The 21,967-nt window shown below is 44.6% G+C and overlaps 2 protein-coding genes across 3 annotated transcripts in view; both read right to left on the bottom strand.

Moving 5' to 3' along the window:
• Positions 1-3,003: 3,003 nt before the first annotated feature.
• CARTPT (CART prepropeptide) lies at positions 3,004-4,332 on the bottom strand. Its single transcript, XM_003643097.6, has 3 exons — positions 4,046-4,332; positions 3,870-3,953; positions 3,004-3,691 (listed from the first exon to the last, which is right to left on the bottom strand). The coding sequence occupies exons 1-3, from the start codon at positions 4,187-4,189 to the stop codon at positions 3,584-3,586; spliced, it is 336 nt and encodes a 111-aa protein (XP_003643145.2). The 5' UTR covers positions 4,190-4,332; the 3' UTR covers positions 3,004-3,583.
• Positions 4,333-10,966: 6,634 nt separating this feature from the next.
• Positions 10,967-21,967, bottom strand: part of MCCC2 (methylcrotonoyl-CoA carboxylase 2) — a 36,087-nt gene continuing 25,086 nt past the window's right edge. For both annotated transcript variants that reach the window (XM_424967.7, XM_046905957.1), the window contains exons 11-17: positions 21,521-21,593; positions 21,260-21,336; positions 19,860-19,926; positions 19,263-19,419; positions 18,281-18,395; positions 16,840-16,925; positions 10,967-11,418 (exon numbers count right to left, since the gene is read on the bottom strand). In XM_424967.7, coding sequence (XP_424967.3) covers positions 11,301-11,418; positions 16,840-16,925; positions 18,281-18,395; positions 19,263-19,419; positions 19,860-19,926; positions 21,260-21,336; positions 21,521-21,593 — 693 coding nt within the window. In that variant the 3' untranslated portion in view covers positions 10,967-11,300. The remainder of the gene's footprint in view (positions 11,419-16,839; positions 16,926-18,280; positions 18,396-19,262; positions 19,420-19,859; positions 19,927-21,259; positions 21,337-21,520; positions 21,594-21,967) is intronic.

Raw genomic sequence — 21,967 nt, 5'->3', positions numbered from 1 at the left:
AGTCTGTTGCCAGCTGTACCTCAGCTGTGCTATCTGTGCAACTGTTGTCCTTCCACAGCTGAGTGACTTCTGAATCTGACACTGACCTGAATCATTCTTGCAGTAGCTCTCAGCAGATGCTTTCCCTCACTGCTGTACAGGACCCACCTTCTGCCCCAGACGCTTACATCCAAAGGCATGCTTTTTCCTGATGCTTGCTGATGAAGAATGGAGCCTTTTCTGCCTCCACTGCGGACAGCAATTTTGTGAAGTATGGGGGAGAGAAGACCAATGACATGATCTAAAAGTAATGCCTCCTATTTATTTCCATGAAACTTATAAAGGACACAAAAAGCACAATAACAAAAGGAAGAACCACAACCTATACCAGCATGTGCAATGGGGAGAAAGCCCACAGAAAGCATCGAAAAGAGACAACATAATCCAGTCGAGTTTGATGAAGACATTTCTGAGCCTTAGGATTAAGTCCAGTCTCTCTTACCAACCTCTCTGCTGTGTAACCCCATTCTGAACCCTCAGAAGTTGCTGTGTTTGTTTTGGGCCCTCAGCTAAGTGGTGTGCAAGGCCTGCCTTGGAGGTTTTGGCTGACCTCCTCACTGCTACTGGATAAAACAGCACCTCTATCCATTCTCACAAAGGGCCCAATCTAGTTGCCTGGGTCCATTAGATCTTCTTCAGAACCTACAGTTAGCAGAGGGGCAGGATAAAAGCATGTTATTTCTGAATAGTTCTTCCATGGCGGGTCAGAACCATGGCAAGGCATTTGCTCTCCCCACAGATTGCTTCCTGTTGTCCGCAAGTCTGCCACTCATTTACCTGTGTATGTGTCCTCCTATTTAATCCAGCAGTCAGGTGAAGATGTGCCCTTGATCTTGAACTCTGGCTCCATGCCCACAGCGATCAGGAAGGAGCTGCTGTGCCCCATCCCTCCCACCTTTCATTGGAGGAAAAAAAAAAATTGCAATAACTTGCAGAGCACAGACCCTCTCCAAAGGGAACGTGAGGCTTATTTGACTTCTGCGAGGCCACCGTAAGTTTCTGTTAAGCGTTTTGGTCCTCAGCAGTGCGGCAGCACCCGACCCTCCCACCTGGGCCAAGAGAGCCCGCCCTGGTCGTGGGGCTGCTCCTCCTGTGCCAAACGGCGTCGGACCCCCGTCGTCCCGTTTCTCCAACCAGCCGACGTTCCTCTAGATGGCAGCAGAGTCCGCAGTTCTACAGAGTTCGGACCATCGTCTAGGCCGTTAATGAAGATACTGAACGGTATCTAACCCCGTTTTGCCCCCCGGGTGCGGACCGAGACATCAGCCCACAGGGCGCGTGGCTGAGCAGCACTGCGGGAAGTGAAGTGAAGAAGGAAGGAGGAGGAAAGAGGGAGGAGAGGAGATGGAAAGAGGAGAGGAAATGGAGACAGACAGTCCAAAAATACATATATATATATCATTATTCTACATTACTCCATGAGCAATCAAGAGCAAAAGCCCCTGCAGTGTCTGGGCAACACTATGAAGCCACCTAGAAGTGCAGTCACCAGCTTACAGAAGCTCATGCATGCCCTACAGGTGCAGCATCACACCTCTCCATGCAGCCACCCATGGCCACGAAAGTTGCAGTCAGTGGACTGCCACCTCTGCCTGGAAAATGCCATCAGCCTACCCTGCTCACTTCCTTCCATGCCCTCTTTGTGACTCTGTGCTCTTCCCCAGATGCTGTTCCCACCACATGCAACTTCTCTCCTGCCCCCTCCTTGCACACACATCCTGCAGCATGCATGGCATGCCTGCGCATGGCTCCAGAGCCATGCAGCCCCCACTCTTCATGCTTTCTGTGAGTGTTTCCAGCCTGTTTAATCTCTGGTCTAACAAGAGCTTATTCCCATCCAAGAAGACAGTAGTACTAAAAAACACAAGTGCCTTTCCTTCCTCCCTCCCTCCCTCCCTCCCTCCCTCCCTCCCTCCCTTCCTTCCTTCCTTCCTTCCTTCCTTCCTTCCTTCCTTCCTTCCTTCCTTCCTTCCTTCCTTCCTTCCTTCCTTCCTTCCTTCCTTCCTTCCTTCCTTCCTTCCTTCCTTCCTTCCTCCCTTCCTCCCTTCCTCCCTTCCTCCCTTCCTTCCTCCCTTCCTCCCTTCCTTCCTCCCTTCCTTCCTTCCTCCCTTCCTCCCTTCCTCCCTTCCTCCCTCCCTTCCTTCCTTCCTCCCTTCCTTCCTTCCTCTCTTTCTTTCTTTCTTTTTCTTTCTTTCTTTCTTTCTTTCTTTCTTTCTTTCTTTCTTTCTTTCTTTCTTTCTTTCTTTCTTTCTTTCTTTCTTTCCTTCTTTCCTTCTTTCCTTCTTTCCTTCTTTCCTTCTTTCTCTCCTTCTTTCTCTCCTTCTTTTTCTTTCTTTCTTTTTCTTTCTTTCTTTCTTTCTTTCTTTCTTTCTTTCTTTCTTTCTTTCTTTCTTTCTTTCTTTCTTTCTTTCTTTCTTTCTCTTTCTCTCTTTCTCTCTTTCTCTTTCTCTCTTTCTTTCTCTTTCTTTCTCTCTTTCTCTCTTTCTTTCTTTCTCTCTTTCTTTCTCTTTCTTTCTTTCTTTCTCTCTTTCTCTCTTTCTCTCTTTCTCTCTTTCTCTCTTTCTCTCTTTCTCTCTTTCTCTTTTTCTCTTTCTCTCTTTCTCTCTTTCTTTCTCTCTTTTCTCACCAATCTCTGCCTCTCGCACCTAAATTTGTGCTCTCCTTAGCGCCAGCTATGAAGGCTGTTTGGAGGAGCACTTTTCCTCCACTTCTGCTGGCAGAAGTAACCACAGCTGGTCCTGGTACGGACACCCACGCAGGAGTTGTCACTGCGGGGAGAGGCAGGAGTTTGCTTTCGTGGCTCCCCTTTACAGGATGGAGAAGCAGAGGGGGCGGCACAGCGCTTACCGGCCCCGCGCGGCAGAGGAGCCGCAGGACGAGCGCAGCGCCCCGCGGTTACCTCGGCTGTGTCCGTAGCCTGGGGTTCCCGGGCGTGAAATCAACACTTTTTCCCAAACGCTGTCATCAGAACAGTGACTTTATTAACAGAGACGAACACAGGATTAAACCACGTTATGAGTTCGCCGAAACGCACAGTGTACCTGCGGAGGACAGACATATTTATGTACATCAGTTCGTCGTAGAAACGTGAGAAATTTGGTTGAGGCGGCTGGGATATCCCCTGGTAGTTTGCAACGCATCCAGATAGCTTCCTCTTCACGGTGGCTCCGCTAAAGTGACGGTTCCCCCAGCCGCACCCCGAGCGCGGACCCCGGGGCGCCGCCGCCGTCCGCCGAGGCTCTTCCCCGGTGCGCGGCGCCGCCGCTGCTCCCGGTCCGGCGTCGGAGGGGCGAGCAGGAGGCGATCGGGGTGCGCCGGGCGCAGCCGTGCTCCCACCGCCCCGCATCCCCCGGGGAACCCCGAGCCCCGCGGCCGGCGGGCGTCCCGGGGAGGAGCGGGCCGGGCTTTTCCTGAACGGACGAAAACCAAACGGGGAAGGAGGGCCTGGGAGAGGGCAGGAGGAGAACGGTTCCACGGGTGTCGGATGTCTGGGGGGCGTCGGGCGGGCGGGCGGGCGGACGCTGCACCGCGCCGGTGCCGCCGCTCACAGGCACTTGAGAAGAAAGGAGTTGCACGAGGTGCCCCGCGGGCAGTCGCAGAGCTTCCCGATGCGGGCCCCCTTCCTCACGGCGCACTGCTCTCCGGCGTCGCACTGCGGGGGGCGGAGGGCGCTCAGAGGGCTGCCCGGGACCGCCCCGATCCGTCCCGTCCCGTCCCGTCCCGTCCCGTCCCGTCCCGTCCCGTCCCGTCCCTCTTCGCCCGGTCCCATCCCGCCCCGCCGGATCCCTCCCTTTCCCGTCCCGCCCGGTCCCGTCCCGTCGCTCGCTCACCATCGGCACCTGCCCGAACTTCTTCTCGTAGTGCGGCACCCGCTTGCTCTTCAGCTTCTCCAGCACCTCCTGCAGCGCCTCGATCTGCCGAGAGACCCAGAGCCCCGTCAGCCCGCCGTCGCCGCCCGCCCTCCGCCGCGCTCAGCCTCCCCCCTCCCCTCCCCTCCCCGCCCCACCAGCTCCTTCTCTCGGGACGCGCCGCCGCCACCGGGCGGCCCGAGGTCGCGGTCGCGGCGCGGAGGGGGCGGCCCCTGCCCACGGGCGCTGAGCAGCAGCGCGGCCACCACGGCGCAGAGTGCCAGCCCCCGGCAGCTCTCCATGGTGCTGCCGAATCCCGCCGAGCCGCGCTGCCTTTATAGCTCCGCGCCCGCCCCGCCGTGCGTCAGCGCCCGATCCCGTCGCGGCGCCTCCCGCCCCCGGCGACACGGACTGAGCCCGGCCCGCCCGGCTCCAGCGGCGGGCGAGGCGGACGACGGAGCGCTCCCGAGTTCGCCCTGGCTGTCCTTGGGCTGGGAGTCACACCGTGCGGGAGCAGCGCCGTGTGGGAGGCGGCGAGGTGGACAGAAGCCCGAAGATTGTTGGGGACAGCGGGCCTGGGAGTCAACGGGGGCACGTGAGAGCAGAGGGAACTGGAGGCAGTGGTCTGTGACAAAGCAGGGTGCGATGAGAGGGTGCATCTTTTTTACGAGCTTGTGAAAAGGAAAGAGGCCAACTTGTTGTGTGGTCTGATAGTGATACAGTTGTGCAGTTTCGAACTGCAAGAGGGGAGATTTAGATGAGATGTTAGGAAATTCTTTACTCACAGCGTGGTGAGGTGCTGGCACTGCCTGCCCAGAGGGGCTGCGGGTGCCCCATCCCCGGTGGCATTCCAGGTGGGTGGAGCAGCCTGATCTGGCAGCTGACAACCCTGCCCATGGCAAGGGGGTTGGAACCGGGTGGGCTTTAGGGTCCTCGACTTTACAAACCATCCTGTGGTTCTATAGAGAGACAGAACAGGATCAACCTGAAGGGTACAGATGGAGGGGGGCATAAGGACATTGAGAAACCAGCTGGCAAGGACGCACAGCTTGAATGAGGGGTTGGCAGTGGGGTGGGGAGGCTCAGAGCTCTGGAGAGTGAGGTAAATGTGCAAGTAAAGGATAAAAGTGATAACTGGCACTTGGAGAATAACTGTGAGAAGGTGTTCAAGGCAAAGCATCGGTGTGCTGAGCACTGTACATCCTGCATTGCCTCCACTGGCCTTGGTGGGAGAACAGCGCACTCATCAAAACAAGAACTCGCGTCAGCATGCGTATGTGAGCACTGCACACATCCTCCTTCAGGCCTCTTGGCTGCTCCTTGCCCCTGCAGAATTACATGGATTAAATGTGCCCAAGCCTCAGTCGGTCATGGCAGGGCAGGAGGACAAGACAACTTCCCTGTCTGAGAACAGCAGAGTTGTGCTAGGAGAGCATGTGCAAGGAGGGCAAGAAGTCCCCAGGCAGGGCTTAGGACAAGGCCGGGGAAACATAGCAGGGAGCTGAGCAGAGCAGCTGGCGCCATAGGCTCTGCGGGGGCTGAGAGCACCAGGAGGCAGCACTCAAGGTCTGCCTGGGGGAGGCCCCTGCACCTGGCCGGTGAGCGGGTGGGCTGGGTGGGCTCCTCCGTCCGGCCAGAGGCTGCAGGAGGTGAGCCTGGTCCCCCGGATGGAGGGAGAGGATTGTCTGAGAAGGAGGAAATTGGAAAACCTCCGTAATAGAATTCTCTTGGCTGGTGATTCATCAGGAACAGGCTGAAATGTCAAAACAACCTGGGCAAAAAAAAGATGTTGTTTAAAAAGAAAAGAAACGAAACAGGCCTAGGGACACACTTTTTTTTCCAAACAGAAAGCAGTGTTTGATGGGGCTGACAGGAAATGTGGCCTAACAAGCGGTTTTCAACAGCCCCATTTTGTTTGAGGCAGTGAAAAGTTTTGAATCTCTGACTGTTGCGTTGCTTGCCTCCAGAGCTGCATGCCCACCTCTCGCTGTTATCCCCTCCCACACCCTCCTATTGATGATCTGCAACAGAGGTCCCATCTGTAATTGCTCTGCAGGGCAGAGATCCTCTCTGTGTTTGCATTAATCCTCCAGCCTCGTTTTGCTACAGATAAGGCTGAGATGTCGGCCGTGGGGCTGACAGTCAACCGCTCACAGCAAATCCCACCACTCAGAAGTGCAGCGCTGCGAACTACTGGAAATAATGGGCCTGCCAGAGCCAAGTTTCTTAGAGCAAAGAAATAACACAGACAAGAAAAACACTGTGCTTCACACGGACAAGTAGATAGATATATGGCCCACTCAGCTTTGAAAGCACTTTCTGTGAAGCCAGACCAAAAATTCAAGCTATATTTTACAGTCTGAGGATTATGCATGCAGTGCTGAAAACACCGCAGGGGTGATCAGAAAATATCACCGCTTCCTTTCTGACCCGTACATCTATATGAAGTTGGTTCCCACAGTGACAGTACGATGGACTGTGGGAGCGATTGCAGATCTGTCCCCAAAAGTCATTGCGTCTGTCTGTCTGTCTGCAGGCGCCTCCAGAATGGTACACTGCTGTGACTGCCTGTTGCTGTCTTTATTACGCTACCTGTGCAAACACTGCTGTACTCTGCTCCATATTTGGCTAGTCTTGTAGACTGTAAAAATGCAGTCAGACCTTGCAGATGAGCAATCTGTTGTATCAGTGGGCTGATTCAAGCTTCTCAAAGCTAACTTACTTTCTCCACGCTGAAATTATTACGGATGAGCTACAGACACAGCCAGTGTGTTTCAATATCCATCTATCAAATGGATAACTTTTGCAGTTTCGCACTGTATGCTTTTCATAAGTGCACGGCTCCATTGTGATCAATGAAGTGAATGTACTTCTAAACACAGGAAAATAAAGGAGGTTTCTCTTGACATCAGTGTGTAAATAATGGAGTATTCCTTGAGAAGTTTTGATGTATGTATTCTAGTTGTAGACTGACGTAGACAAGCAGTGAGATGGATTTTATGACTACTAAACCACAGAGATTAGCGTGAAGACTTTGCTCAAGTGTTCTACTGAATCAGAGCCATCAAATTGGATGTCTGGATTTAAGTGGGTGCTTTAAGGCTTTGCAGAAAAGCAGGGACTTTTATATGTGCTTTGTTGGATCGCCTTAATTTATTAATCTTGGTTTAAAAATATATATATATATACCACTGCTAGTTTTTCTGAATCAAGGGATTTCTTATCTGAAATATGGAACAGCAAAGAAATCTAAGACAAATTAGGGCTCTGCCACATTTAATAGAGTCCAGAGGCTTACTTGCAAGACAACATCTGTTTCAGCCGGAGATGCAAACTCGTCTTGATGAGTAGCAGGAGCACAAAGCACCACCTGAGTAAGAGATGGGTACTCACAAGAACAGCAGGTACACCAACACCAACACAACGTTGAGGCTACAAATTTTGCATTAAACCAACCCCAAAATAGGTGGAAGAGTGGTGGGATAGAGGAATGGGAACGGGCATCCAGGTCTTCTCAGAAATTGGACTGACTCTCAGTTTATGCAGGCAAAGACAGGACAGGGGCTGTGCTCCAGGCTCACCTCATTGCAGTCCTGGAAACCAGCCTGCACGCCTCATGGTGCTCTTCCAGCACACCATCTGCCTTCCATGTTTGTTACGCAGATTGCCATGATTTTGGTTGGTAATCGTGTTGTAGCTTCCATGGGTTCCTGGCACATTCCTGGGTGCCATGAGAACAAAAAGGAGAACGATTTGTGTAAATGGCAGTGGGCTGGGGAAGGCATTCTTATGACCCATCCTTTGTTCACGGTCTCACCCTTGGCTGCTTGCAACAGGGAGCAGCTCAGCCCACCTCACTGGGAGCTTTCCACTTCCTTCTACTGTGTCACTTGCAGCAACACCTGACGTCACAGAACAACTGATTTTAAACTCGGCGTACACAAATACTGACCTCTGATAAATAAATGCGTTTTATTAACAGTGTGTTTAACAACTGCCTTCTGTGAATACCCGCAAGAGGTCCTATGGCAATGGGAAGTGAGAATTAGTGAAATAAAATACTGCCCAGGCATCAGTACACCTACCAACATTGTCAGCTATGGTGGACGCATGGGAGCCCCAATCTCCTGAGGGACGACTGCCCATCTCTGCCTTCAGAGTGCCATTATACATAACATACATCACATAGTCAGTGCTTTCCTGTGAGGCACCACATACTAAGCTGAAAAAACTCCTTCAGTAAGTGGTTTTCTATGCAATGGGGGATAGTTAATTGCTTTTGATTCCTTGCGTCATTTGTGTTGAGTGACAGTCCCTCTCTGTGCATCTCCCCCTAACAGGAGCATCCTGATGGGATGCTAACAAGCCCATGATGATGAATTTCATTTGTTTAACAGGTTTCCAAAGATAGGCATTACTAATGCAGACGTAACTTATTTATGCAGAAACATGTTTTGACTTGGCTTGTACACATATTCACAGGGATAAATGTTGATAAATGTAATGACTATCCTTTCTGTCATAACAAGTGATTGGCATTGTCAGAGGTTCAGTTCCTCCTGAACACACCTGATTCCATTATCCGCATCTAAGGATTATCAGTTACTGTCTCCAGCTTGGAACAATTACTTGCCTCGCTTAAAAAAAAGGGTATCAAAACAAAAGCAAGACATGCAATGAGGAACTGAGGTCCCTGGGTTTGTTCAGCCCAGAGCAGAGGAGCTGAGGGGAGCCCTCATGGCAGCTGCAGCTCTCATAGGGAGCGGAGGGCAGTGCTGAGCTCTGCTCTCTGGGGTCAGCAATGGGACCTGAGGGAAAGCACAGAGCTGCACCAGAGGAAGGTCAGGCTGTTCTTCACGAGAGGGTGGTGGGCATGGAACGGGTTGCCCAGGGCAGTGGTCATGGCCCCAAGCTCCAGAATTCAATGAGAGTTTGGACACTGCTCTCAGACACAGGGTTTGGATGTTGGGTGGTTCTGTTTGGAGCCAGGAGTTGGGATTTGATGATCCTCGTGGGTCTTTTCCAACTCAGGATATCCTGGGGCAATGCCCAGCACAGCTTTTACAAACTTCCACGGTACAGTGAGAACAAGAATCAATACCAAAGCACAGTTGTTGCCATTTTACTGCAGTATTCTGCACTCTCACACACTGCTACGTGTTTATGTAATAGCGTGCATGTGAGCAGGACAGTGAGGATGCATTTGTGCAGACCTATAGAAGTACTCTTTTTAGCAGTGTCAAACACACTAAGTTTTGGATAAATTTATTTGCAGTCAAAATCAGGGACGGAAAACTGGTCTTTTAGTGTACAGGATACCCCATAGCTCAACATATACTGGGCTTTGCTCACACTTTCATCTTCACTTTTGGATTGTGCCAGAAACACACTGAGAGCCATTAGGCAGTAGATCTGCCTCTCCCCTCCTGGGTCCAAGGGGACTTCTCAGTCAAGTCTAGAAAGAGTACAGCTGGTTTTCTATCTAGGATGATTATTCCTTAGCAGTATTCTTTGTCTCACAGGTAAGCACTAAACGTACTGGTGTGTTGGGCAGAGAGGAACCTGATGAGCTTCAACAAGAGCAAGTGTAGGGTCCTGCACCCAAGGAGGAGTAACAGCGTGCACCAGTACACGTTCCAAGTTGACCTGCTGGAAAGGAGCTCTGAGGAGAAGGAGAACATGTCCTGATGGGCAGCAGGATGGCCATGAGCCAGCAGTGTGCCCTTGTCACCAGGAAAGCCAATGGTAACCTGGAGGGTGGCATTAAAAAGAGCATGGCCAGCATACTGTGTCCAGTTCTGGGCTCCTCAGTTCAAAAAAGGCAACTTTTAGAGAGTTCAGCTGAGGTCCACAAAGATGCTCAGAGGCCTGGAGTAACTCTCATAGGAGGAAAGGCTGAGAGACCTGTGACTCTTCAGCTTGGAGAATACTGAGAGGGGATCCCGTAACTATTTGTAAGTACCTACAGCACAGGACTCAAGTGGATGGGGCCAGACTGTTTTCAGTGACGTGCAGCAATAGAACAAGGAGGAAAGTGGGCAAGAACTACAAAATAGAAAGTTCCATAGAAACATGAGGAAGAACTTCCTTACTCTGAGGGTGACAAAGCCATGGAAACGGCCGCCCAGAGAGGTTGTGGAGTCTCAGTCTCGTATTCAAGACCTGTCAGGATGCTTTCCTGTGTGACCTACTGCAGAGAACCTGCTTTTGCAGGGGGCTGGACCAGATCAGTTCCAGAAGTCCTCCCATCCCCTACAAGTCTGTGATTCTGTGACTTCTATAAAAGCATTTCTGCCATTTAGCAGTTAATTGGTATGTAGAGAGCTGTAGGACCAAGCTAGATAAAACTACCTTTTGAGACCCAGATAGCACAGCATTTGCCTCCTTATTTTGGGCATAATTCATGTCAACCATTTAGCTTTCACAAGGTTCAGCATTGCTAAAAGGAACACAAGAAACAGCAGGCACTGAATCCTCTAGAAATATTGCACTGCAATAAACTACACTAAATAAATAACAAGATTTAACAAAGCACTCCAGAATCTTAACCCCAAAGTCATTGGGATTCAGGCAAGTGCTCTGTCTGGGTCAAGTATTGAGCCATTTGGAGAGCGTGCTGCGTCTCTTGAAACTGGAATTTGCCTGGAGGATCACATCACAGTATTAAGATGCTGAAACACCTCAGCAGCCAACCCTCATCTTCAGAAGTGTTCTCAGCAGCCTGCAGCTCACACAGATGTAGCATACCCTCTCCAGCTCTTACAGAAAAAAGTTACACATCCATCAGATTCTCTCCTTGTTCTGACTTCAGGGTATCGCACAGAGAGGAATGTTTTCTGGATGAAAGCCAGAGAAAGGGCAAAATGTCAACAGCTGCATGAAATCTATAATTTCATGCTGGGTTGAACTCCCTGGCTACTGCTCCCTGCACTTCCCTTTTGCAAAGTTTTTTTTTTTTTTTTTCCACTAGAAAATGTGGATTCTACTTTTGGTTGTTGGATTGCTAGAATATTTTGCATTTGTAGGAGACAGGGAAAGAAGAAATTAAACAAAATGAAGGAGCTGATACGTAGCAAATATGCAGCATATTTTGCAGGTTTATTTGTGTAAGGGATGAATGATTTCTCATCAAACATTTTAACTCAATGCCAGAAGTTGCAGTTTATTCATGAACTGAGCAACGCAGTGCTCTACAAGCACTGTGACTGACTGGTCTCAAATCAGTATCAAGACATCAAAGGCCTGTACGGTGATTATTCAGTGAATATATATAATCAAGACTTCCATCAGGAACAGCATTGTATGAGCCTTTATTTCTTAAACCAGTTTAGAACACTTCAGTGTTGTAAATAACTTCACTCTCCAGTCCACGTTAAAATATACAGAGGCAATTCTGACTAGCATACGTTCAGATTACATCCTGAAAACCCCAAATTCTGTCTTCTTTGTAGGTGCATTTAGTGCTGCGCTGAGACTGAGGCCCAAAACCAGTCTAGTATCAGCTGGATCAATAATTCCATCATCCCACAGCCTAGGAGAAAGACAAAACAAACAACAGTAATTAAAAGAAATTAACATACACAGCAGGTATATTTTCGAAGCACACAAAACAGAAAACAGTTACAGTAAATAGAAAGGAATAGAGACAAATTATACAAGAAGGCATGGCATTAATTCACCTTACTATGGAGTAGACTGGTGTGTAGTATTTTGTGCAGTTTGTTGACTAGAAGAAAGCAGAAACTTAGGGTAGCATGGAAAATGACCTTTTCTCAAGAAACTATTGAAAATGCTAGTATTTTAAGGACAATGTCACATCATTATGTACATTATTCATCTTAATCCAGCTGCCATTACGCTTGCTTAATGTGTTTACACCTTCATCATTGAAAGAGACTGCTTAATTTTAAGTACCTCCAGTATCTGCCCTATTTATTTTTCTGAAGTCCATTTCTCAGTAAGAGTAAGCTAATATCCTCCTTTTTACAGCTCTGAGGACAATTAAACTACGAATGCACACTGTATCAAAATCCTGAGGCCAACACCAGATTTCTAAGCCTCCAAATGCACAAACACTTGGAAACAATCTCTTTGGCATTATCCAAAAATTAAAGTTCTTGCTGCATCAGTTCTGCAAAGCTACATTCTACCCAAAATTAAAGCCATGTCAAAACTCCCAGCAGGCCACAAAACTGTAAATATTGTGCATCTACTACCTCCTCGGCAAGACATTTAGACAAGATACCACACTGGTCATTGCAACTCAAGCCTTCCTTATAAATGCAAGTATTTTAACCAGGGTTTGCAAAACACAGGTACCGTACTTCAGTCAAGACAGTGATGCTCCTCCTTTATCCTATCTTTTCCTAATGAGACTCATTTTCCATTTTTTCTGAACTTACTGCAGTGCTGTCATGTCTACTGCTTTATTCTCTGTCTCTGGAAGAAGTGCTCCACTACCGTTGTTTTAAAACTACAGGAAAGGGTCATGAAAAGGAAGCTAACACTGTCTTTTCATTATAGAAAGCATAATCATCCCTTTATAACTGAATTTGCCAGTTGCAAATTACCTGTTGTTTAAGTATTAATTGAAAAAAAATCTGATTGAAAAGAAAACATCATAATGGGGACATTGCTCTCAAAACTAAAAGCCTACTCTCAATGGAAACAGGATGAGAAGATGTCTCTAAGTACGTGCTGATAGAACCGAGGCACCACCAGACACTACTGACAGCTTTCCACCTATCTGTGCTGTATTTTGCCAGGCAGAGGAGCCTCCTACCCTCAACAGAGCACAAGAGCATCGCTGAAGTACAACTTTTAATGAATGCTTGCAGTGAGCTTTTTACTTATGAAGAAGGCTGAAGCTAAATGAAGTAATCCACACTTCTTTAGGAGTGTTTAATAAATGTGCTGAGGGCTGGGGAGGGCAGAGATGAACCGAATGAAAAAGGATCACCTACTTCATGTGGTAGACTTCCATGCTGCAACTTCCTAGTGCCTACTGCTGTAATAAACACACCCAGACATGAGGCACGTTTTAAAATGGCAGATTTGTTTTTCATAGCAACACAGTTAACTTATATCCACAAACACATAGGTTCTGTGCTGCACAGAAGTCAAGCCACTTTCAGGTGGTTACCCCTGGCTTCTGCTTCTCTTTGTTTAAACAAAACTACATTCTCTACTGGGATGAAACATTAATAATTGAACTATCTATTAACGCCCCACTGCTAGAACATGAGTCACATCTACACTCATAAAACATTCATAACAGAAACACTGAGTAAAAGAAATGAACAGCCCCTAAAAGTGAAATGCTCACGTAATTTGTTATGGTAAAAACTGCTGAAACTCATTTTAGCAACCTGTAAGTAGATTAATAAAGCTCATTAAAAATGGGGCTGTCTGATGATTTCAGTTAATTAAGACTGCTCAGTGTGAAAGATTCTAATTAAATAATTGATTAAAGTTTGATTAGAAAATACAACTATGGGGAACAGAATTGACATTCTGTACATGTAACAATTTGATATTTATAAGAGTAAACAAGGAAATTTGCCTGTATTTTAAGATCATTAAGGCATTTTTCTTTCCTCTTATTATTACAGCTCAAAGCTTGAGTCAAAGCCTAATGAAGTCAACTGGAAGGGCTACATCAATCTCAGTGGACATCAGAGGTGAGATAAAGTCCCCATAAATTAGCAAGAGGACAGTATAAGCGAGCTTCCAGACTGTCTGCATCCACATACAAGCAGTAAAAGAAAGCAGGCTTTATTTCCATTTATCTTCCTTTCCTCTCTATAATGAAAAGCTGTTTGTTGGAGATTTCGCCAACAAACTTTTGTCTTTTTGGTGGAGGGATCAAGTTAGTCATAGAATCATGGAATCATAGAATGGCCTGGGTTGAAAAGGACCACAGTGATCATCGAGTTTCAACCCCCCTGCTATGTGCAGGGTCGCCAACCACCAGACCAGGCTGCCCAGAGCCACATCCAGCCTGGCCCCGAATGCCTCCAGGGATGGGGCATCCGCAGCCTCCTTGGGCAACCTGTTCCAGTGTGTCACCACCCTCTGAGTGAAAAACTTCTTCCTAATATCCAACCTAAACCTCCCCATCTCAGTTTAAAACCATTCCCCCTTGTCCTATCACTATCCGCCCTCATAAACAGCCGTTCCCCCTCCTGTTTATATGCTCCCTTCAAGTACTGAAAGGCTACAATGTGGTCTCCCCAGAGCCTTCTCTTCTCTAAGCTAAAACCCAGTTAGTGTCCGACAAAACAATGGCTGTCTAGATCCAGTTTCAAATAGATACAGTGACACATGCCTGACAGTTCACTGTTGTGGTTTTGTTTTGTTTTTTAAACCATGCTTGTGATTCCTTTAGGACAAAGGGAATCTTTCTCTGATCTACAACAAATGCTTGCTCAATTAGCAACTACTCATGTTAGCTAACAACAGGTTGGCTCTATGGTGCAAGTCCCTTCCTTATGTACATTACTTGCCAGAGAGAATGTAATCCTACCTTGAGTCTTTGTTTCTGGTTGGGCAGTCTACTCCACAGTTAAAGAATATATATATATGAGTGAATGGTCTGAAATCTTTCTTTGGAATTAGTAATAAATGAAAGAAAAAGGCACAGGCAAAGTAGCACTCACGAGAAGTCAAGAAATGGAGGCAGAAAGCCCAAGAATATCTATCAATAGATCCAGTTATCTCTAGCAGACAGCAGAGAGCAATTAAAAGCTCCTATGCAATGCAGACTATACCTACATGGACAAAGAGAGAGAAACCAACCTGGACTGCCTTGACCTGGGTCAATCACTCACCACTCTCACAAGTGCTCAGTGACAAAAGGCATTTCACTTTACTTGCTTTTAGACAGATCGGTCTCAGAGGAATGTCAGGTCTGACATTTGACTTCGCAGCTCAGTTGGGTTTATTATCCTGAGTACAGCATCAGCATCACAAGAACTCAACAAGATGCAATCCAGTTCAAAGCTAGTTCTGTCAGCTTTCAGCAGATGCACATACACTGCCCTTCCAAGCTACAAGGCAGTAGTATATAACGACCATGCTTTTTCTAAGTGAAGGACATGTCTTTTGCTGCTAAGAGTACTTGCTAATGCCCAGCAAAGTTAGGTTATTCACTGAGGTGCTTATGGATTTGCAGCCTAGCTTTACAGAATGGCCAGATGCACGGGGAACACACTGGTGAAACCTGGCCTACAGAGAGCTGGAAGTTGGTATTAAATACTCAAATTCCATACCTAAATTATTGCTTTCTTAAATCCTAACCTTATTCACACAAGTGAATTTATTGCTGCAAATCATTACAGTGCTCTGTAGTTTTCTGGGAGGGGACGAGATTTTGTTTCATCATTATACTGAATATACTGGATGCTAAATGAATCCAATTATTCTTAATCATGAGTACAGAGAGACTATGACTGTGTTCTCAGTGAACATATTAAAAAGAGAAAATATAAGAAAACTGAGATCTTTCATTTCCTCCTTCATGGTGGGGATTCATTTTAAATACAGACAGATTGACTCATTTTTTTTTAATGTTATTATTTCAGTGGAAAATTCTTTTCCTTAAATCCAATTATAAAAGATGACAATATGTGCTTCCATTTTTCCTTTTTTTTTCCCACAGGAACAGCACAAGGTTTTGTGGCAGAGGCACCAGGCTTCATCGTTAGACAGTACTAACAGAGACAGCACAACTGACACCATCTAAATCTGGGGGAAACCCTAAAAAAAATACTAATAATTAAAACCATTAAAAAGACTGGGAAAAAAAGAAAAAAAAAAACAGCCAACAACACAAAACAGTATATCACTAAGTTCATATCAATAAAGAATTAGGCCTTCACAAAACCATCCTCATTGACTATATGCAAAAACCCCAAGAAAGTGTAACTTAGTATCAGTGGGAGGTTGCACTTAGATCTATAATTTCAAGAAAATATTCATGATGACTTTCTGCAACACTACCACGTAGACCTCAGCCAGAAGCACCAATCACAGATAAGACAAAACCTCTCCCTGAACCCCTGACCCACATGCTATACACCTCCACCACTGAAATCTGCCTAAATTACTCTGCAAATGCCATACTACCCTACCGAGAATACACAGCCCAGCACAGCACCCAAAAGGGAGAAACAACTGAGACCCTATGAAGAACTGGCTTGTCAGTATACCACAACCAGAAAAATAAGCAGAATGATGATTGTAGGCAGTGTGAAACTAGCACAGAGTAACACAGAGGCCAAAAAAGCCTCCAACCTATTTTGCACAGGCAACAACACTCCAGGATGCCACTCTATTTCACCAGCCTTACTCCAGGGCATTTACAATATACCAGAAAACCAAGCACCAAATGCTTCAAAGGACTACCATAATAGTTATGGATGACTTCTCAGCAAACACACACCCATGAGCTAATGCCCTACCTGAATTCCTATCACCCAATGTGTACCTACATGACCCAAGATCTGCAAATTGCTTCAGGTATTCACTGACCTCTTCTACATGCAAACCCCACTTTCTCCCGACACGGAATCCTTCAGTACACTTCAATGGACTTTAAAAGGTGACTGACACTGAAGTGGAGAGAATGAGATAACACTTATCCAGAACAAAATATACAAAATTATATGTTTCAGAAGACTGGTTACAGAATATCTCCCTACCATATAATTACTTACAGAACCAGTGCAGTAATTCCTGCAAGTGCTTGCCTTCTTCTGAAACAGAATGGAGTACAAAGCCTCAGAGATGAGACAAAATACTTATTTGATGCTTGCTGTGCTGCACTCCTGCACATCAAACTAAACTTTTGTTCCAGAGTGCTCTGTTTACCTGTCCTTCAACACTAAAATTCAGAGTTATTATTATGTCCTGCAATTATAATCAGGTTTTGGAAAAGTCATTTTCTTGTTACCGTGCACTGGAATAATAAGGGTTTCCTTCCTCTTCAAACCTCCTAATGATTGGCTCCTTCAAGGCTTCTTCATCTGCCTTAGATAACTGCAACAAAACAGGCAAATCAAATAGCACAGAAAAGACATTCTTTAATATTTCCTTCCACAATGGCAGCAGAGCTTTACATGCAGCATCAAACAAGATGAAATTGCCAAAATAACTGCTCCACATTTTTTCCACCTTTTTGCTTACAGTTACGGATTTAGCATACTTGGTTGTGGAATTACTTTTTGAAACTGGGATGAATGGGAAGAAGGAAGTAAATAGATAGGCAAAAAGAAAGTCATTTCACCATATTTATTTGTCAAGTTTATTTGCTGATAAAGTCAGATTATGACACTTAAATGAGTATAAGAGTAACTGGGGATTAGCATCAGAAAAATTACTGAAGCTATTTTATTGAATAAATCTTGTTCGGACTTGCCTTTGGCAAGACTTTTAACAAAACAAACCTGTTCTATTCTAGTACTATGTTTCTCTATAATCCAGAGTGGTGAGCACTGTAATTCACAATACTTCCAAGTCTCCCCATAACTACAATCTTCGCAGACCTCCTGTATGTCATCTCATCAATCTCAGGGACTTGAAAAGTTGAAACAGACAGAGAGAAGGATGAGTATGTTTTATCCACAGAAAGACAAAATAAAGAGTAGAATAAAGAACTCCAGAGATAAGATGTAGAGAACTGCTTCACTATTCTCAGTAACAGCTCTTGGTAAGAAAAGCAATTCCACGACACTGCAGTCAAATCACTTTTTATGGGACAAACTAATGTACACTAATGTACACTTACAATAATGTAAACACAAGCCAGGTAGTTTAAAAATCACAGCAGAGAAGATTGTATGGAGAAACTAGAAAATATTATTGAACTAAATACCAATAATTCTTATCTATAATTATTAAGTCAAAGTCTTTTTCAAACCTCCCCGTGCTTCTGCTATTTTAAGTCTCATTATTCTCAGTCATTGAATGATGTGAAGGTTAGATTTCTACAGAACTGCCTACTTCAGAAGTAAATGGAAAGATGCTTTATTCTCACATGTTCCTCATACTCCTAAGTAGGTGTAGGGGAGTGGGAGTCCCCTGCTGCTAATCTTGGGCAGATAAATAATAGTGTGCAAAAAATCCCCATAAGATGATGATATAAGAAAAGCTTATCTTTTTCATCAAAGGCAAGAAATGTCATGAATGACCTTCACATTTAGAAGATGTAAATGACAACATTTCATAAATGTTTCATTGTTGTCAATGTACTCGGTGGCATTAGGAGAACCACAGTTCACCTGGAGAACCACAGTTCACCTGGAATCTCTTTAACATACTTCCCAGGTGTGTAATGTGAGCACCTCCAGTGAAGAAGTAAATGATAATGACAGTACCACAAATGAAAGACTTACCTGTTTTCCCTCTCTTGCTTTTTGGTCCTTAGCTATTGTAGCTAGAACAGTTGCAGCCTGTTCCCCTCCCATCACCGATATGCGAGCATTTGGCCACATATACAGAAATCTTGGACTGAAAAGGTATGCGTTGAGTATTAAAATAAGACACTGCATAATCATAAATTACTTGGGGACATGATTTAATGGATAGTTGTTAGGGTAGTTTGTGTAGGTTGTGGTTGGACTCGATGATCGCTAAGGTCTTTTCCAGCCTGAGAGACTCTATGATTCTATACACAGTATAGAATTATCACTCAGATGTGTTTTATGCATAACAGTCTTGCAATTTATTGTTTTTTAGGGAATCCGAATTAACATACTAAATGCTTGCAGCATTATGTTTCAAAATGCATTCAAGCACCTTATAAATTTCTCATTCATCTTAGAATCCGCTAGGAATTTTTCTTGGATAAGTATCACCAACAACTTCAGTAGTGTCAGGGACCTTGAAAAGTAACTATAAAAACTTTAATGAGTCATGTCTAGTAAGCCAAAAAAAAATAACTGTATTGCAAGTTTTGCAATCGCTGCTCATAAAAACTAGATGTGTTAAAGTGAATGAAGATGTTATTTATTTATTTATTAAATTCAAGCTAGTTCTCTTCACATGTATGCACAATAAAGGACCAGCCTACACTAACTAGCAATTGTTCAGGACTGTCAATTTCCTCCCCTCCCCCCCCCCCCCCAAAAAATAATGGCAGAAAAGCACATCAGCATGCTTATATGCTGGAAAACCTTCCGCTACCTAAATTTATGTAAATCATGAGTTTATCCACCTTTACAGTTTTGTATGGCTGTTGTTTACCTATGACCACATTCACTGAGAATGGCTTTGTTTTCCAGTACAACTTCTGCAAGAATTACAGCAGCTTTTCAGAATAGCACTTTATCACAGTATCTTAACTTATACCTGCTGTAATTTGAAGTAATTGCTTACCTGTATGCTCTTCCACACATCCCATAGTTTCCAGCACCATAGGAGCCACCAATAATGACTGTTATTTTAGGTACACTGGCACAAGCTACAGCGGTTACCATCTTTGCACCATCTTTTGCTATCCCTCCTGCTTCATATTCTCTACCAACCATGAAACCTAATGAGTTACATGATGGAAAAAAAGACTCAGTATGAACTCCGTACTGTCATTCTGCACTGTACTTAGTAATATGCATGAGAAAGCACTTCAAAAAAAAACAACCAAAACAAATCATCAGCATGACAATCCATCAGCTCCATCAGCTGCACTCAGGCAGACTCTAGAAGAGGCTATACATGTAGATAAGCATAAAAGATGATGACTAGAAGTTAGAGCCTCAACAGTTAACAGCTATTATGGTTTTATAATTTCTGTTGCCACTGTTCTGCTTTTGGGCCCAGCTCCCATCTTCCTACCCTTCCCATTTCCCCTTCCCATTTTGGGGCCAGGGGGCCTATGGGCCTGCTGCCCTCTGTCACAGGCATGGATTGATCTACGTAACTCCGTGACAACAGCAAAGACTACTGCGTTCTGAGATTTCATAATACTGAGCTTACCTGTAATGTTCTGCAAAAACACAATGGGAATATTTCTCTGGCAACACAACTGAATGAAATGTGTACCCTGTGGGGGAAATAAAAAAAAAAAAGAGGCAGTAAGCCTTTAAATGTCAAATCAGTGAAGTCATCATTACCAGCACTTTGAAAACTTCATCCACAGAAGTCCCTGGGAGCACCTGTATCATGCAGTGCTGGCCTACTTCCATTACATCCAAAGTCAACTACAAAACATACATTCAAACTCTAGCAAAAGAAAATGCTAAAAGTGCACGAGTCCAAAGGTAAAGGAGAAATAATATCCTTAAAAAACATTACTGCTTGTACTGAAAAGAACAACTGTTTTATTTGGCCAATGTGTAGTTAAACTGAAGACAGCTTTACAGTATGGCACCCAGTTATGTAACACTGTTCATGGAAAATGGGCGACCTGTCAGAAAATACTATTTCCAGCATGAAAGAAAATTATTCTACAGAATTGAGGCAAAAAAGGGGGAAAAAAAAGTAGTGAAGTGGCGGAGAAGAACTTGTAATTTCTTCAACCAGAAAAATTTAGAAGAAAAAGAATATACACACAGACACACAAGAAAAGGGAAACTATGAAGTATAATCTTTAGCTAGCTTTTTCAGACAAACATCCAAAAAATACAGTGGTGATCAAGGGATGAAGATATGTCATCAGACTTTTGCCATACTTAAAAAATAAGTTTATAGCAGCAATGCTGTGGACAAAGTGAAACAAGTAAAATGTGGCCATCTCCTCCTTAGATTACTAATATGTCAGCAAAAGTCCCAAACTAAGGAAGATTCCTTTCATTTTTCCATTGGTAGGAAAAATCTGGCTCCTCAAAATCATTATATAAATACTCGGAGTATCAGAAATTGTGAAAGTTATTCTCAACTCGGAAATAACTGTGCTGAAACAAACGCAGCTGAAAACAATGTCACTTAGTGCAGTGCTTAAAATATTCTCCAGTACATAAAGCTCAGTTGGAACAGTCATGGCTGCCAGGTGAAGTTCCTAGCACATGGAAGATCAGGAGGTGATCTGAGAGAGTTGACACACCTTCATCAAGGGAAGAACATGCCTAACCCATTGGGTGGCCTTCTATGATGGAAGGATAACAATGGCGGACAAAGGTAGGGCAGCTGGTGTTTTCTACCTGGACTCATGCAAGGCCTCTGACATGGTCCCGCATGGGACCACTGGAGAATTATGATTTCAAGACTGGACTATGCTAAAATTCTAGAAAATAAGGTCAATTATTTTTACTGTATTAAGCTATTTCTTGTTTACTTGAGAAACCTGCAGCCTGTTAGCTTTCATTAAAGAAGTTCCTCACAAACAAATTCTTCACCAGTAATCTTGCTACTCAATGGCTAAGAAGCTCTTTATTTACCTTTTTTGCTGACTCTGAGAAGAGAACTCCATTGTTTCCAATAATTCCTACTAGATAACCAAATATTCTTGCAAATCCTGGAGAAGAAAGGTAAATATGCAAATTTCCATTTATCTTATAATGACACATAAACACACTTTCTCTTGACAACAGAAATAGCTATTCTTTTGTGGAAAAAAAAAACCTTGCAGTGAGTGATTCAAAGAAAACAAATCCAACTATAAAATCAATGAATACATAGAGTAAGTATATTTTTAATACCTGTGATTAAAGTATCTCCATACAAGGCTTTGAATTCATCAAATTTACTCCCATCTACAATTCTAGCAATAACCTTAAGAAAAAAAAACAGAAAAATACAATGAAATCCCTAATCCTTTACAGTTTTACTTTTGTTTTTAGAAAGAAAGAACATACTAACACCCATCTTAAATTCAGTGCTTTCCATTAAGAGACCACCAAGCAGCCCATCATGTAAGCAGTATGGAAGGCAGGCTAAGTCCATTTACTTTTTGAAATGTGATTTATTTACATGTTCATAAAAAGAAGGAATATCAAGAATGTGATACTGTACTTAAACAGTAAAATTATGTAAGCAGAACTTTTTCTCATTTCTTCAATTTCAAGGGAAAACTGGTACAGAGGCTGTAACCTCTGAAGGTATCCCAGAAAATAATTACACTAGATCTGCATTAGAATACAATAGTT

Source organism: Gallus gallus, chromosome Z, assembly GCF_016699485.2.
Source record: "Gallus gallus isolate bGalGal1 chromosome Z, bGalGal1.mat.broiler.GRCg7b, whole genome shotgun sequence".
Taxonomy (NCBI): Eukaryota; Metazoa; Chordata; class Aves; order Galliformes; family Phasianidae; genus Gallus; species Gallus gallus.
This window is presented reverse-complemented; position numbering and strand designations above follow the sequence as displayed.

Excerpts from the sequence above, each read along its gene's own strand:
- CARTPT (XM_003643097.6), bottom strand. The coding sequence starts at position 4,189 with ATGGAGAGCTGCCGGGGGCTGGCACTCTGCGCCGTGGTGGCCGCGCTG. Across the intron at positions 3,954-4,045 it reads CGTCCCGAGAGAAGGAGCTG|ATCGAGGCGCTGCAGGAGGT; the intron begins GTGGGGCGGGGA and ends GTCTCTCGGCAG. Across the intron at positions 3,692-3,869 it reads AGTTCGGGCAGGTGCCGATG|TGCGACGCCGGAGAGCAGTG; the intron begins GTGAGCGAGCGA and ends CGCCCCCCGCAG.